The following is a 15,196-nucleotide window of genomic DNA, read 5'->3' as shown; positions in this document are numbered from 1 at the left end:
CATCATCTAAATTGGGAAGTTAATGCACAAATTGCTAAACCAGAAGAGCCTCCCATACTCTCTTTTTTAAGGCTATGTTTAGTATGAAAATTTATCTATCTTGCTGTCTACTCTTTGGAACATTATCCCCTGAGCAATTAACAGAATTAAGGAATAACAGAATAACAATGTTATTCTCTCTCTCTCTCTCTCCCTCCCTCCCTCCCTCTCTCTCTCCCTCCCCCTCTCCCTCTCATTTCTATATCTTATTCTTCAAGTATCATTTAAATTGTTACACCGGCAGCTGTTAAGTTTCTGGGATATTTGTTGTAACCAAGAGAAATTCATTAGGTGTGTCCATATACATGTAACATGATTGCTTCTTCATAGAAAACTAATACGTTTTCTGTTACTTTTAGGTAATGAACTATAACAAGAATATGTATTCTCCCACAGCTGTTTCTTTTAGGTATTGTGCAAGATTTAGATGCAAAAGAAATAAATTTGATGCTTTACTGTTTAACTGCTGCCCGTTTGCTGATAGCCCAAAATTGGAAGAGCCCAATTCTGCCTACAATGGAAGACTGGAGACTGAAAGTTTCGAATCTTGCTGAAATGGCAAAGATTTCGGCTTATCTGAAGAACTACTCGAATGAACAATTTTTATCAATATGGAGAAGATGGATTGTTTATATTCAAAAGAAGCATAGAGTGGTAGAATACAACTTAGGTTTTTAGATTTTTTTATTTTGTTTACTCTTTCTATCTTTTCATGTAGATTAAGATATTTTGTGGAGTTAGAGATATTAGTATTTGTTTATTTACATATGAATATTATCCTGGGATTAGGTTTGGGAAGTCCGGGGTGGGGTGGGGGATTTTACCATTTATTGTGTTTATCTACGCTTATGATTGTTTTTTTTTATGATGAAAAATAATAAAATTTCTTTGGGGAAAAAAAAAGAATATGTCTATTTTGAACATTAATGTCTCCCCTTAATAACACTCTCCCAAATTCTACAGCATCCTTTCTTATTGATTCATCCTGGATAACCTTGGGTCATTATCTTCTGACTCATTTTTATATTCTCTTGTCTTTGTTCTAAAAACTTTACTGTTAAGCTTTGTTTGTGTTCACAGACAATGCTTTGAGATCCCTTTTTTAGTTCTAATTTGCCTGTTTCTCTGGGGTTTTTTTTTACAGCAAAGAAAGAGCAGAGTCACAGAGAAGAATTAAGCTCCTCTACAAGGAGAGTATTGGAGATTAGTATTACTATGTGCAGCAAAAAAAGAGCCACATAAGAGGCTAATTTTTAATAAGCATGGGCTGTACAGAACAACAAAAGAATGCCAGTTAATAAATGTAAGCATACTGTTTGAAAAAAAGAACCAAAACTAAGATTGTAATATTGAGAAAATTTGACCACTTTAAGAGAAAGCTATTTTTTGTGTTGGATGAGATTAAAACTCTCCAAGGCTACATTTTGATCCTGAATGGTATACATTTTGAATTTTTTATTTATTTATCAAATTGTATGCTGCCCAGTTCCAATGAAATCTATTGGGATATGACCATCCATCACCAAAAGGCAACAGAGTTCAGTTAAGGTTGAAATTACAGAATGCAGAAGTGAGAGCATGAGAGCTCCATTCCAAGGCTCTATAGACCTAAATACCATAGAAGAAGCTAAACTGGAAGCTTAACAGTAGTAACAAGTTGTGCAGATATTACTCCCTTTAACTCAGAGGTCCCCAAGCTTTTGGGCACCAGGGACCGGTTCCTTGGAGAGAGTTTTTTCCGCGGACCGGAGGGGGCGTGGTTTTATATGCTGCCTGAATCCTTTGGATGGGGCTTTCCTTGTTTGTGTGGACCGGTTGCTGGCATGCCGCGGCCCAGTACTGGTCCACGGACTGGGGGTTGGGGACTCCTGCTTTAACTGGTAAGAAATCAGCAAGACTATCCTACAATACTAGGGTAATGAGCAGAAAATTCAAAAGAAGTCATTGTTTACATGCAATAATTAAATAAGCAACAACTTACTGCCAAGATTTATCCCTCTATCTTAGAAATTTTAATGCAACATTTATTTAACTGGTTATATCAATAGATTAAAAGAAACATGTTTCTTACAAGAATGATAGACAACATTCATCCTTTTGTCACATAGAGGGCAGCTTCTTTCTCATCTAAAATGAGAGGTGGCCATTTGCAAGACATACATTCATCACCTGAAGCTAAACTACAATTCATGTCTTATGTATATTCTATCAATCAAATAAAACTAAACCAGATTTTTTTAAAAAATGGAGAAGGGTCCTGGTTTTAATATATTAATCTTGATTACGCAGTCATCATCTAAGTCCCTCTGGAATGATATCACTAAATAACACACACATAACAAAAGCAGCTAGAAAAAGCTAAGCCAGAGTTTGGGTGCAGCCTAGACAATATAAACAAATGACTCATTTATTTATCATTTTCACGTCTGAAGCATGCAAATGAAATGAACCATATTTGATTTCGCCCCTTTGCTCCTTCATCAACTGAAAATGTGTTTTTTCCATTGAATCTCTGCTGCAGCTTCAGGAGATGTTTCATATTCTATCGTGGTCATGTTTCAGATATCCTATACCAGGGGTAGGCAACCTTGGCTCTTTTATGACTCGTGGACTTCAACTCCCAGAATTCCTGAGCCAGCCATGGCTGGCTCAGGAATTCTGGGAGTTGAAGTCCACGAGTCATAAAAGAGCCAAGGTTGCCTACCCCTGTCCTATACTATGATTTTACCTAGCTTACAGTTTTATACAGTTTTATGCTTCAAATCTTTCTTGCATCTCCATGTTGGAACTGTTATTTATATATTTACTAAATCTACTTGTTAAAAGTAGATTGAAATAAAATAAGCAAATAGCATAAATTGCCACCATGAAAGGCAGCAAAATCCTGCAAGGTAAAAACAAATACATCAGGGAGTATAATACTCTGTTGGAGGTAGATGTTTCACTTGTAGTAACAAGAGTCTTGTGTTGAGGTGCAATAACCTTTAGCCAGCCAAATGTGAGAAAATCAGATGGAAGTGAAATACATTTGGAGATCAGTGGAATGAGTTAAGAGTTCCACACTCAAGAGGCTGATTCTAATTTCCATTATGTCCATGACATTCTGAAGTGGCCTCTGTGCAGGCCTCAAATTTTTAATTTTTTAAAAAAATTCTTAAGAAATGACCAATAGTTCACAGGATTGCTGAAACTGTACAAACGTTCAGCATCTGGTGAGAGGTTTTCTAGGATAGTAATGGTAAAATCTCATGAACTGGTAAGATCTGGAGCAATTGAAAAGAGGAGGGGGGATGCTTGCATCATTGCACAATGACTGCAATGTCATCATTATCACCAACATTCTACAACAACTATGAAAGAAAGGGACCTGGCTATAGTAATGTTATGAAAATAAATAGTATTCTAAAAGAAAGGAATAAGACTTTCACAATTCCTGCTATGGAAACTGGCCGGTCATTATAATAAGAAAGGATGTCAGACTAATCAGGCCTTTAATATGGACTGGTATTTGTGGTTTTTAAGGCTTTATAGGCTCTTAGAATGCCTTCTAAAGTAGTCACCAAATTGTAATTATCTGATTACCAATTATTTCCCAATTACCAAAGCATAATTGGTGACAGAAGGGAAAAATTAAATGCATGGGGGCACAATTATATTAACACTATAATTCATTTGATTTTTAATTACATTTTAATGAAATTAAATCAAATTTTGGTTTTGTCCTACTCTCATGATTATGAGAGTGCTGCTGCCAGCACAGCTCTCCCAGGTAACCATTAGCCCAAAACAATGAAGTAGACCTAAATATTAGCCAACAGAAATATTAAGGATGAAAATAAATATATTTTAGACATATTCTAGCTTTTCATGCTTATGCAAAGTTGGCATCTAAACATCCAGCCTGGTTGTTTAGAAACCAAAAATAATCAACTACCCTCTTAGGAAGGAGCCAATTACATCATGAGGTAGAAACTAATTCTACAAGTTGTTTATATTAACAAATGTAGCCTGTGGCAACTGGAAAACTCACAGATGAATTTTGACAAGGATACACGAATTGTTCCTTTGATCCTATTATTCTAATTTAAAGCATGAAAATAGTTGCCCAGTTGCCTAGTTTTATTAGGGTTTAATTTCTGTTAGGTGCAAGTGAATAATGATGTAAAGATCAGCAACTAGTCCCCTGATCTTTGAGTGTCCAGCATAGTTATGAAGATTTAGGTGCAAATTTTATGAAAAAGCTTATTTTTGCAGTCATACAACTCAGAAAGTCTTTCTTTATTTTTCTACATGAACCTTGACAATTGAGCAAGGTGTGAGCAGCCCAGGAAATGAATTTGTCATTACTATTATTATGAGCGGTCTTAATCACATTTTTATGGATAATATAATCCAGTAATCGTATTATACTGGCCTTTGTTTCATACTGATGGATAGCTAACTGTTTGCCTTTGAAGTCGCTAATTATAATCTATAAAAGCCAGTCGAATCCAATACAACACTTCCACTGTGAAATCATTATTACACTTTGTATATAAAGAGCATCTGTTGGTAAACAATTAACTAGGGACTAATAGAAAGGAAGCAATTCTTTGCCCCATTTTAATCATCACTTAGCTAATGCCTTCCAACAAAAAATAGAGAATGATTCAATCAACTGTAGTTCTTTTTAACCCACAGATTACCACAATTCTATAACCCATGATAAGGGTTTTCTGTGTTTATTCCTTTTGGGACAACAATATCACCAGTTTGCTTTTGGGTGTACTTCAATGGTTGTCTTCGTTAAAGTCCTTCAGGGATTAGGATCTGAGTATCTTCAAGATCATCTATTCCCAGGGGCTCTTTGCCAATGTATTAAGATATGGAAGAAGGAGCTCTTTCTGGATCCTGATCAAGGAAGTGTCCTTTTCAGGAACTAGACAGTAGGGCCTTTTCAGTCTCTGCCCCCTTCTCTGGAATAGTATTATTCCTCTGAAGATCAGATCAACCGCCAATCTTGAAAAATTTCGAAAAATAACTTGGTTTTTCCAGCATGGTTTTTGGGGTCTGAGACATTCCTTTAATTCTTTCCACAGAGAAAGTGTCTGCGTGGGATTGGTTGCTAGGGATACTGTTAAGGAATTCTGATTATATATTTCTTTGGTGCTTGTCAACTATGACTAGGGTAGCATATACATATATAAGTAAAAAAGCTAGTTTGGTCTAATTTGAAAATAGATCTAAGAACTATTGTCATTTTTCATACAGAACGTTAATATAAGCAATTGTGAAGTCACAATATAGCTTTAAACTTGAAGCATCCTTTTGTCATTATTTGACAAAATAGACTATTTAATCTTACTATAAGAACTCTCACCGCTACTTTGGAAGCACAGCAAGGATCAATAAAGCAGATTAAAAGGCACTGAAGCTGAAATAAAATATCACTAACTGAGGAGGGTGTCCATTATTCACAAATGTCAGTTAAGTACTGAAATAATGATTTACACCAGGGGTGTCAAACTGCCGGCCCGCGGGCCGGTTTCATCATACCGGAGCCGTGCCCACCCCATTGCTGGCAATGGCGAAAAAGTTCCGATACGTTGTGCGACGTCACATGACGTCGCGAGTTTGACATGTCTGATTTACACTCTTTGAACAATAACATTATGTAATTAACACCAATTATGCCATTTGTGTTATTTACCTGGAACAAAGTTCCACCCAAGAGCTCTATGACCTCCCATTGTGCTGTTTTTAGAAGAACTGTGAAGACCTGACTTTTCACCCAGGACTTTGATGAGGGAGATTGGCACCCCTCACTTCATTGCACTTGCCATCTTTTATCTTTATTTTTTGTTTTATTGCTTGCAACTTCTTTGTTTGTTGTACACCATCTAGAGTTGCGGAGGGCAGGGCAGCATACAAAAGCTTAATCAATTATTATATTCACAAAAATGTGAAATCAATTTGTTCCTGATTTCTGCCAGTTATTTAGATGGTGTTGGCCTTCATACACTTTGAATGTAGTAGTAATGTATCAGCATGGTATATACTGTATGCAGATTTAAGCAGTGTGGCCTTTTGTAATTGACTGATGGAAATTTTGTCAATGCACATATTTTCTAATCATCATTCAAGATTTTTTTGATAAGCACCCAATGTGCTGATAACCATTGGGATCACCACAGCGACTTTATGTCATAATCTTTCGATTTTGATTTTCAGATTTTGATACCTAGTGATCTTCTCCAATTCTTCATCTTCTATCCTACTATAGTATTCTATGCTGTATATCAATAATGTAGACTTCCTTCTTTTTAACTACAGTTAAATTTGGTGTATTATGAGCCAAGACTCATATTCAGAAATCCCGCAATATTTTAACCTCCTCATTTTGGACTACTTTTTAAACTCTAGGTTTCTAATTGTTCATTTCTGGCACATTATTATTTTTACAGATGTTCCAGAGAATAATTTCGGTAACTATGTTATTTCATTGTTTATAAATGTGTGCAATCTTCATGCACGAGCTGAGTATTTGATCTACTGTTTCTTCACCATCTGTGCACAATCTGCACTTTGAATCATTTGACAATTTTTCAATTCTGGCCTGGATTTTTTAAATTCCAATAGCTTGCTCTTGAGCAGCCAAAATCAAGCCTTCAGTTTCTTTTTTTAATGTTCCAGTTGTAAATCATTTCCAGGTTTTATCTTTATCTACTCTCCTGTCAATCTTTTGTAGAAATTGAACATGTATTATATAAAATATAAAAATTATATTAGTATATATCCATACATTATTTGTGTTATTTTAAATCATTTCTACAAATGTCATTATATGAATTATAATAATTGCTGCAGAAATTTGGTCCATTTCATGTGAAGTCACATTGTCAAGGTCTAGCTTCAAGGCAAGCTGCCACTGGGTCACAGCTAACTATTTTCCAGAAAATGCAAAAGAATTAAATGCAAATATTAGTTTGATAGACATTAATAAAAGTTATTTTGGTACTCTAAAACATTAGGAAACTGTAGCTAAGGACTATGCCATTAAGAGATATTGTTTTATGTAACGTGTTATGATATGATTGTTACTACAGGTTTTTCACTAGAAAAGTGAAAAGTGGTAGAATGGTTCACCTAATTTCCTTGGCTCTGGCAACCACCATTTTTTCCCCACCAGTTACTATTGTTAACAAAAAATAATGGGACTGATATAACTGACATAACTGAACGCCTGAAATACAAGACAGAATCAAACTGAGCATGTGCCATACCAAAACTGCTACAAATTATTTATTGGGTATATATGGGTGTTTTGCCTTCAATCTTGACTGGGCTGCCTGGACAAGTCTCTTCTTGGCAAGATTTCAGAAGTGGTTTGCCATTGCCTGCTTCCTAGAGCTGAGAGAGAGAGACTGGCATAAAATCACCTAGCTGGCCTCATGCCTAAAGCCGGACTAGAACTCACAGTCTCCTAGTTTCATGCCTGGTGCCTTCATCACTACACCAAATTGATTCTTGTAACTCGGATCATGCACTTGCCTTTTTAATTAAACTGTAAGCATAACACTGATATGTAACACAGTTCCAAGGCAGATTTCCTACCACGCTGCTTCTTCCTGGTTCACTAATGATATCTGCCTGAAATTCAGTCTTAACTCTAACTACTTGAAGTCTTATCCACATCTCAACAATTCCCAAAGGCAGTGTTTGCATGATGAATGTACTATGTGACCCAGATTATCCTCGGATGTACTTATAGGTATTTAGAAACAATTCTTAAAATTATGAAAATTAAGATGTGCTGATATAGATCTCTGAAACCACTGATTTTTATGGAAGGCCTTGTAGCATGCAAGGCTCCTGATGCTAGGGACCTCTGAACAGGCATGGCAGAGTTACACAACACCTTTCCTAGTTTTTCTATTAACTTAACAAGGGAAAAAATAATTTTATATGTATACACAATGACATACAAGATTAAATGACATACAATAACAAGATTAAAATTATATGATCAACCACATTAAAACCATGCTAAATTTACAGTAAGAAGAGGACAGGGTCTTTTAAGCAGCTGATGCATAGTTAAAAATATAATATAACAATATTACAGGGATAGCTTGCAAGAAGTGAAACAAACTATTAATTATAATGCAGCCGGAGCTCTGAGATTTGTTTTTGTACCCAAGAACTAATGGCTAATTTACTAATTACTGCAAGGACAACAAAGCACAAATCAGGATGATTAACTCTACCCAATTGTGGAAGAACAGAGATCATTCTCTTGGCAGGTATAATTGACAATTACTGTGATGCATTTTAAATAAAAGATCATACATAACTGCTTGATTGGGAAAACAGTGCTTTTTTATGAGACTCTACAACAGGATTCATCCACAGGAAATTCTCAGGCAAGAAATGTTAGAATAGTAAGATTATAGTTTGATGATACTTACCACTTACCTTGGAGTAACTGACAATGAACGTAGTAAATAAGGACTGGATGTTACAATTATTATTTTGTTTTGCTGTGTTATTTATTTGAATCTTCCAAGTTTATTTGGTTAACTTTCTTAGCAAAAAAAAAACTTTCCATTTTTACCCGTAGTCCTTTATCTATTTCAACTAGGATATAACAAAAATGCCTATTTAGGCTAAAAGTAAGCAGTAATGGATTCCATTTAGATTAAAAACATGAAGTGGCAACATTTATTTGGTGAATGTTTAAGCTGCCAATTCCAGAAGCCTTAAGACACTCTATAGTACATTTAATAATATTAAATTTTATTGAAAAATCTTTATTAAAAAGTCATCAAAAATGTACTGCCAATCAAACCAATGGTAAATACAACCACCTCTTTTATGTTGACTTTATTTAATATGTAAGCAGTGATAAATTGGCTGTCCTTAAATAACCTTGTGTGATAAATTTAATGTTGTTTTTATCTATTGAATCCATTCACCTATATTTTTATTGTCTACAAACAAACTGGCAGCTTATATAATTGCACACACAGTCTTAATATCGCCCTGTTGTGTTATCCCAAAACCAATCTAGCAAGCATGTTCTATACAAACTATGGTTTGCCAACTATAAGCAATGGCAGGTTTATTACAAAGCCATTGTAGTAGTTAAACTTAGAGATTACTAACATGTTTTAATTGTTAATTTTGATATTCAAAATTCTGTGCTATATACCTTAAGCAATCATAATGAGATATCCCAGCAAGGTATGTTACAAAATGGTCAAATCTATTCAAATAAATTACCATTATTATTGAGTTCTCCCTAATCACAATTCTTCTGCTCTTTCTAAAATAGGAAAATATTAAAAAAAGAATACTGAAGACTGCTTGTTATCTTGAAATGCATTACTATCTTGACTAATGCCCTGCTTTGGTTTTCCTTTTCTGCCTTTAATACATATATTTCTGCTGTGTAGCTGTTATTCAATATTTGACTGAATTTCTTATACTTCACAGCACAAGTTAAATACTTGGGGTCGCAGGAAAAATTAGGCTTCATCCCTAATAGGGTCTTACAGTTTGGAAACTTAAATGTTTGGAAATTGGCAATGTAAACACATATAAATAGATAATATTATAACAAAGCAAAATTATTTTTTTTAACATGTCCACTATTTTCAACCTTTCCACTCACAGGAGTATCTTTATAAAGAGGTTTCCAAGACTATCCATATTTTCTCCATGAGGTTATTTCTCCCCCTTTCCCTACCCCAACTGTTTAAATTGTTTTACAATTCCAAGGGCTACCTCTTGTTTGCAATCCTGCTCTTGTAAGACTCTGCAGGCATCTTATTCTAACCTGACCATCCAGCTGTTCTACCAGGTCATGGTGCTCTAGATTTCCGCTCCCCTTCTAAAGAGTCCTGTTGAAAGTTGTGCCAACAGATGCCACATTCGGGTCAAACAACAGGATGTTGTAAATGTCCAACTGCTGTGGGCTTTTCAAATGTATATGCTAATAGGTATGCTATCAGCACACAGCTGTAAATGCAAATAACAAGTCTGAAGCTGGGTATTTTTATTGCTCTTTAACCACCTTCTGTACTGCAACTGGGCAACTCCTCGCTGGTTCCAACATGAAAAGCAAATTGCTTGCTTCATCTTGAGGCTGTGTAAACCAATCAGAGCAATAATGGCACAGAACAGAGGAGATACTATGGCTAATTGAATCAAGGCTTTCTTGTGACTGTCACACTAAAATGCCCATACAATTAACTGCTAGTAAGAGCAAAGCAGACAGAGTATGGTCACACTTCATAACAAATTATTGAAAGCTAACACAATCGATATATGTTCCAAAGAAAAAATAAAGATGTCCTGTAGCAGCTTAGATACTAAAATTTATTTTTACACGTTTCCTACTTTGGAAATGATTAAAACAATGAGAGAAATGACAAACCTCTATTAGTATCAAACAAAAAGAAAGCCCTTTGAATTTAAACAGGATTTTCCCTCACATAAGTCAATATATGCTTGCCACCAAAGTATTACATTCATGACATATAAGCTGACGATCAGCTACTTTAAAAAATAAATAGATTATCTATGTAAGCTGCCGATAAATCAAACTTACTATAAAAAAATTCAGCAGCTGAATCTGATTATTCTCACAACTGTGTGCATTAGTCAGGCTTTAAATTATGAAAAACAATTCATATTAAAGTTCATATTAAAAAGATTATTTCTCTTGCAATCAATTCCAAAGAGAAAAGCCTTATTTCAACTTCCATTCTTATTTCTTTTCCAGCACAAATCACTACATTTTTGTATTTGCTTAAAAATCAACTTTAATTTGAGGTTTAAGAACACTTTCTTATCCATGTCCCAATGGGTTTAGTGGAACTTACTTCCATGGAAGCTTACTTGAACACAAAGCAAGCAGATAAAGTAAGAAAGAGATGTTTTTAGTCATAGAGTTTTTTTCCTAATTAAAAAATGTTTTGTTTACGATGAGTTTTAAGCAGGTGAACAAGCTGTTACTGAATATCCCAATTACACATTTTAATTTATAATACATTTATTGGAACATTTTTATATGGCTTTTATTAAAAATAGCTTTTTATGAAGAAGAGAAAAATATCACGTGGATTCATGTATGTATATATGCATACAGTATTTGTCACCTCAGTGTTAATAAACAGTTAAGATGAATGACTTCTGCTAAAATATAGGTATCTGTTGCAGAATTCAACACATACTTTTTGATGCAAAGCTATTAACATTGATGCTTTGAGTGGAAAGATAATAAAATGCTGATAATATTTTTAACAAAATTAACCAGTTATAAATTCAAGAGAGATCTAACAAAACTTCCCAATATTCTTTTGTTTGTTCTGGCTGAACAAACTCTATTAGCAATTCTGATATCATGTTTTCCTATTTAAACTATCAGAATCTCCCAGATAATTGGCAGACTGAAAAAATATTGAGACGGATTTAAATAAACATCAGCTCCAGTTTTACCAATGCAAATTTAGCCCAAATCAATTTCACTGTTTCTTGATTTAACTTTCTGGGAGTAGAAAGTTAATGATTAGTTAGCATGTCAAAGCAGATTCTGAAGATGCAATAACATATATTCTTCTCTTCTTCCCTTTGGTCAAATAAGTGTATAAGCCAAATTAATTAAATATTAATCCCAAATAAAGAATTAGGATTGGCTAATTTCCAGAACTTCAACAACCTCTTGCATTTAACTCAAGGACTCTAACCTGATAACATTTGAATCAACATAACTTACTCTACTTTTTCAATTTATCTGTGAAATTATGACTTAATATGTTAGTATCTATACTTAAGAAATGTAGTATATACAGCAGTGGTTCTCAACCTTTTTAATGCCACGACCCCCAACTGGTCGTAAGTCGAGGACTAAACCGATCGTAAGTCGAGGACTAAACCGGTTGTAAGTCGAGGACTAAACCGGTCGTAAGTCGAGGACTACCCAACCGGTCGTAAGTCGAGGACTTTCCCTGCCCGGGAGCGCCGCACATGCATGGTTCCGCCCCCTGCGCTGGCCGAGGCGTAGCTGGCAAGCAGCAGAGACGGAGCAGGCCGATCACCAGCTGGCCCAGCTCAAGGGAGGTAAGGCACCCGCCGGAAAAGGGGAAAAAAATGGCGGACAGCCTTGCTTGGCGACCCCCGTGAAATGGTCGATCGACCCCAAATGGGGTCGCGACCCATAGGTTGAGAACCGCTGAGTTAGCATGTCAAAGCAGATTCTGAAGATGCAATAACATATATTCTTCTCTTCTTCCCTTTGGTCAAATAAGTGTATAAGCCAAATTAATTAAATATTAATCCCAAATAAAGAATTAGGATTGGCTAATTTCCAGAACTTCAACCTCTCGCATTTAACTCAAGGACTCTAACCTGATAACATTTGAATCAACATAACTTACTCTACTTTTTCAATTTATCTGTGAAATTATGACTTAATATGTTAGTATCTATACTTAAGAAATGTAGTATATACAGCATCAAACAATAAGCAAGATTTTGTGCTCAAAATAGGGAAGGAGAGGGAAGAAAGGAAAACAAAATCAGAGAAATACAATATGTGAACAAAAGACTCCTAAAACCTCTTAGAGTGATAAAGCAGTCAATTTGGTTTACATAACTTGTAACATTTGTCCAGTATTAGTGGAGTATACTGAATATATGGTTGTAAAAACAAATAAAAAGGGACAAACATAATTGTTCTTGATATAATTCATGAGTATTCAACAGTCTTTTCATTTTAGTGATAAAACAGGAATATATTGTGCTTCCCTGTTAAAAAAAAAGTCAGTACTCCATTCCTGGATAAGAACATGAACAGAGGGGGAAAAGACAATATATTGTCATGTGGACAGCCACCACAACACAACTTCTGTAACCATTAGGCAGCATTCCTTTAAGACTGAAGTTTTAGCCAATGTATCCAGCGGGCATCAATTTAAGTAAAAGCTGCTACTGTATAAGAAAGCAAAAGAAAAACTGTGAGTGTTACTCTTTCCAATCCATCAGATGTTGGAAAAGAAATGTGTAAAGGGGCCAGGACTCCATTTATCTGTCAGTATAATCACTCTTTGCTTTTGATCAGGATCAAATCTGGTGTAGTAAAGAGAGGCAAAAAAGAAAAGAAAAGAAAAATAAAGTTTTAAATTGGACAGAATCTGGCCAGAAAAAACTCTTCCCCAAATTCTGTCAATGCCTTACTAAACTGGAGTGGGGGTGCAATAGAGGGGTCAATTCAGAATATTGCTGACTCCTCTATTCTATACCTCCCCATCGTATGTACAGAGCAAATTAGAAATGCCCATATTTTCTTTCCTCCTGAACATGCACATACACAAACAAAATTAATAGGGGAAAAACACAAGTATCTCCAATTTACAGTGGTTGAGAAGAAGTGGAAAAAAAATGTTCTTCCCTACCTTTTTATTTATTCAAAACCAAGTCCTGCTGTGTAAATGGGCACAAAATTGCCATGCTAACCAGAAGATCCTGCAAGATCCATATGGAGGGCAACAATAATACTGATTAATCTTGTAGGTCTTGCAACTTCTGTAGTAGATGTTTTGGCATATAGCATAGAGCAAAAAATAATTTATCTTAAAAAAATCAGGGGGAGATGTGCACACACAGAACTTGTCTTTAGCTACAGGCATTATCTAAAAGAATATTAGCATTTTATGGTAATAACTTTGTGCTATCTTCTTTGCCATCTAGCACACACACACATATATATTATTTGAAAGAGCAAAGTAAAGTTCCCAGTGAAAGGAACTAGAGGTATTCCCAAATCAGCATGTGCAGGATTCCAGACTAATTTTTTAAAATGTAATTATCATTTGTTGGGGAGGCAGAGGTATTACCATGTTTTGCTTGGTAAAACAGTGAGCCACTAAGAATCCGCTTTGCTTGCATCAGGATATAAATCAGATTAATAAAAGCATTCCATAAAATCATAGTAACTCTCATACTCTGCCAAGTCAAAGTATCAACCATAAGGAAGGCTTAATTGCAGGGGATAAAAACCCGCATTCCCACAGTATACTAAGGAGAAGACTGGGTTTAAAGTGCTGTGTAAATCATCCTCACGTGTGGTTTGGAGTCCACGGTTTGCAGCTTGGCGCTACATGTGAACCTAATGCTAAGAGCAAGCGAGTGGTTGAACCAGAATAGCCCATGGATTACTGAATTCTAGTAACAGATCGGCATCCGCAATTGGTTGCATTGGTTGCACAAATCGCAGAAGACACGCACACGCCCTTTCTTGAAGACCGGACTTCTCCCAAGAAGTCCACCCAAGCTGGCAGGTGATAAAGAGAGGACTTTTCGGTCGGTAGCGGGAAGGAGGTTTTTTTTTTTCTTTTTTTGCCACGACAAAAAGCCTCGCAGCCAGTTGCTGCAGGCCTCCCACTTACTTTTTTACAGCTTCTATAGATCCAGGAATGGGGACTCCGCCTCCGTCGCCTCCGCTATCGTAAAGCACCCCGCTAATGTCTAACAACACTCCCTCTACGCCCGCTAAGACTGCACCCCCATCAGCCATACCGAACAAGCCCCGCCCCCAGCACAGCTAGAGCCTGCTTGTGAAGCAAGACACACCTCGCCCCCGAGGCCCCGCCCATTCTTCCTGGCTGCGAAGGACCCTGGGAAATGTAGTTGTCGCTCAACCCGGGGGTGCAACGCCGCGGAAATTTACTGTGCCGTAATGGTACAGATTCTCGGTAGTCCTGTGATGGGCCAAGTAAAATGGGGGAGGGGGCGCTCGATCCGTGGAGGAGACTAGGCAATGTGCCTTTTGGGAGATATTGATCTTCTTCGTTCCTCCGGACACCTCAGGTCTCCTTTCTGAGTCCCGCTGCAAAGGAGAGGGGGGAGATCTGTCCCAGATGCCGGGCTTCTTCCCGCAAGCTGCAACGGCCTCAATCCCGTCGCGCGTTCACCCTTGGGCGGCCGATCGCAAGAGAGCCGAAGCCCACCGACAGCTGCTTTCTCTGGCCATCGGCCAAAGAGAAGGAGAAACGGATCCCAGCCATGATGTCCACAATGTGAGCCAAACATAAAATAACAGGTTTTGGTTAAAACAGTGTGCTAAACCACACTTTGCCATAACCATGGTTTGTTGAGTAAGCTGGACCCAAATACA

At 36.5% G+C, this 15,196-nt stretch overlaps 1 protein-coding gene across 1 annotated transcript in view; it reads right to left on the bottom strand.

The window, feature by feature from the left end:
* The window catches only part of LHPP (phospholysine phosphohistidine inorganic pyrophosphate phosphatase), a 130,162-nt gene extending 115,522 nt beyond the window's left edge, over positions 1 to 14,640 (bottom strand). The window contains exon 1 of the mRNA XM_015830697.1: positions 14,469 to 14,640. Coding sequence (XP_015686183.1) covers positions 14,469 to 14,596 — 128 coding nt within the window. The 5' untranslated portion in view covers positions 14,597 to 14,640. The remainder of the gene's footprint in view (positions 1 to 14,468) is intronic.
* Positions 14,641 to 15,196: the final 556 nt, after the last annotated feature.

The sequence above is a fragment of the Protobothrops mucrosquamatus genome, unplaced genomic scaffold (assembly GCF_001527695.2).
Source record: "Protobothrops mucrosquamatus isolate PMUCROS unplaced genomic scaffold, P.Mucros_1.0 scaffold_248, whole genome shotgun sequence".
NCBI classification, from domain to species: Eukaryota; Metazoa; Chordata; class Lepidosauria; order Squamata; family Viperidae; genus Protobothrops; species Protobothrops mucrosquamatus.
Note: the sequence above shows the minus strand (reverse complement) of the source record. Positions and strands in the feature narration are given on the sequence as shown.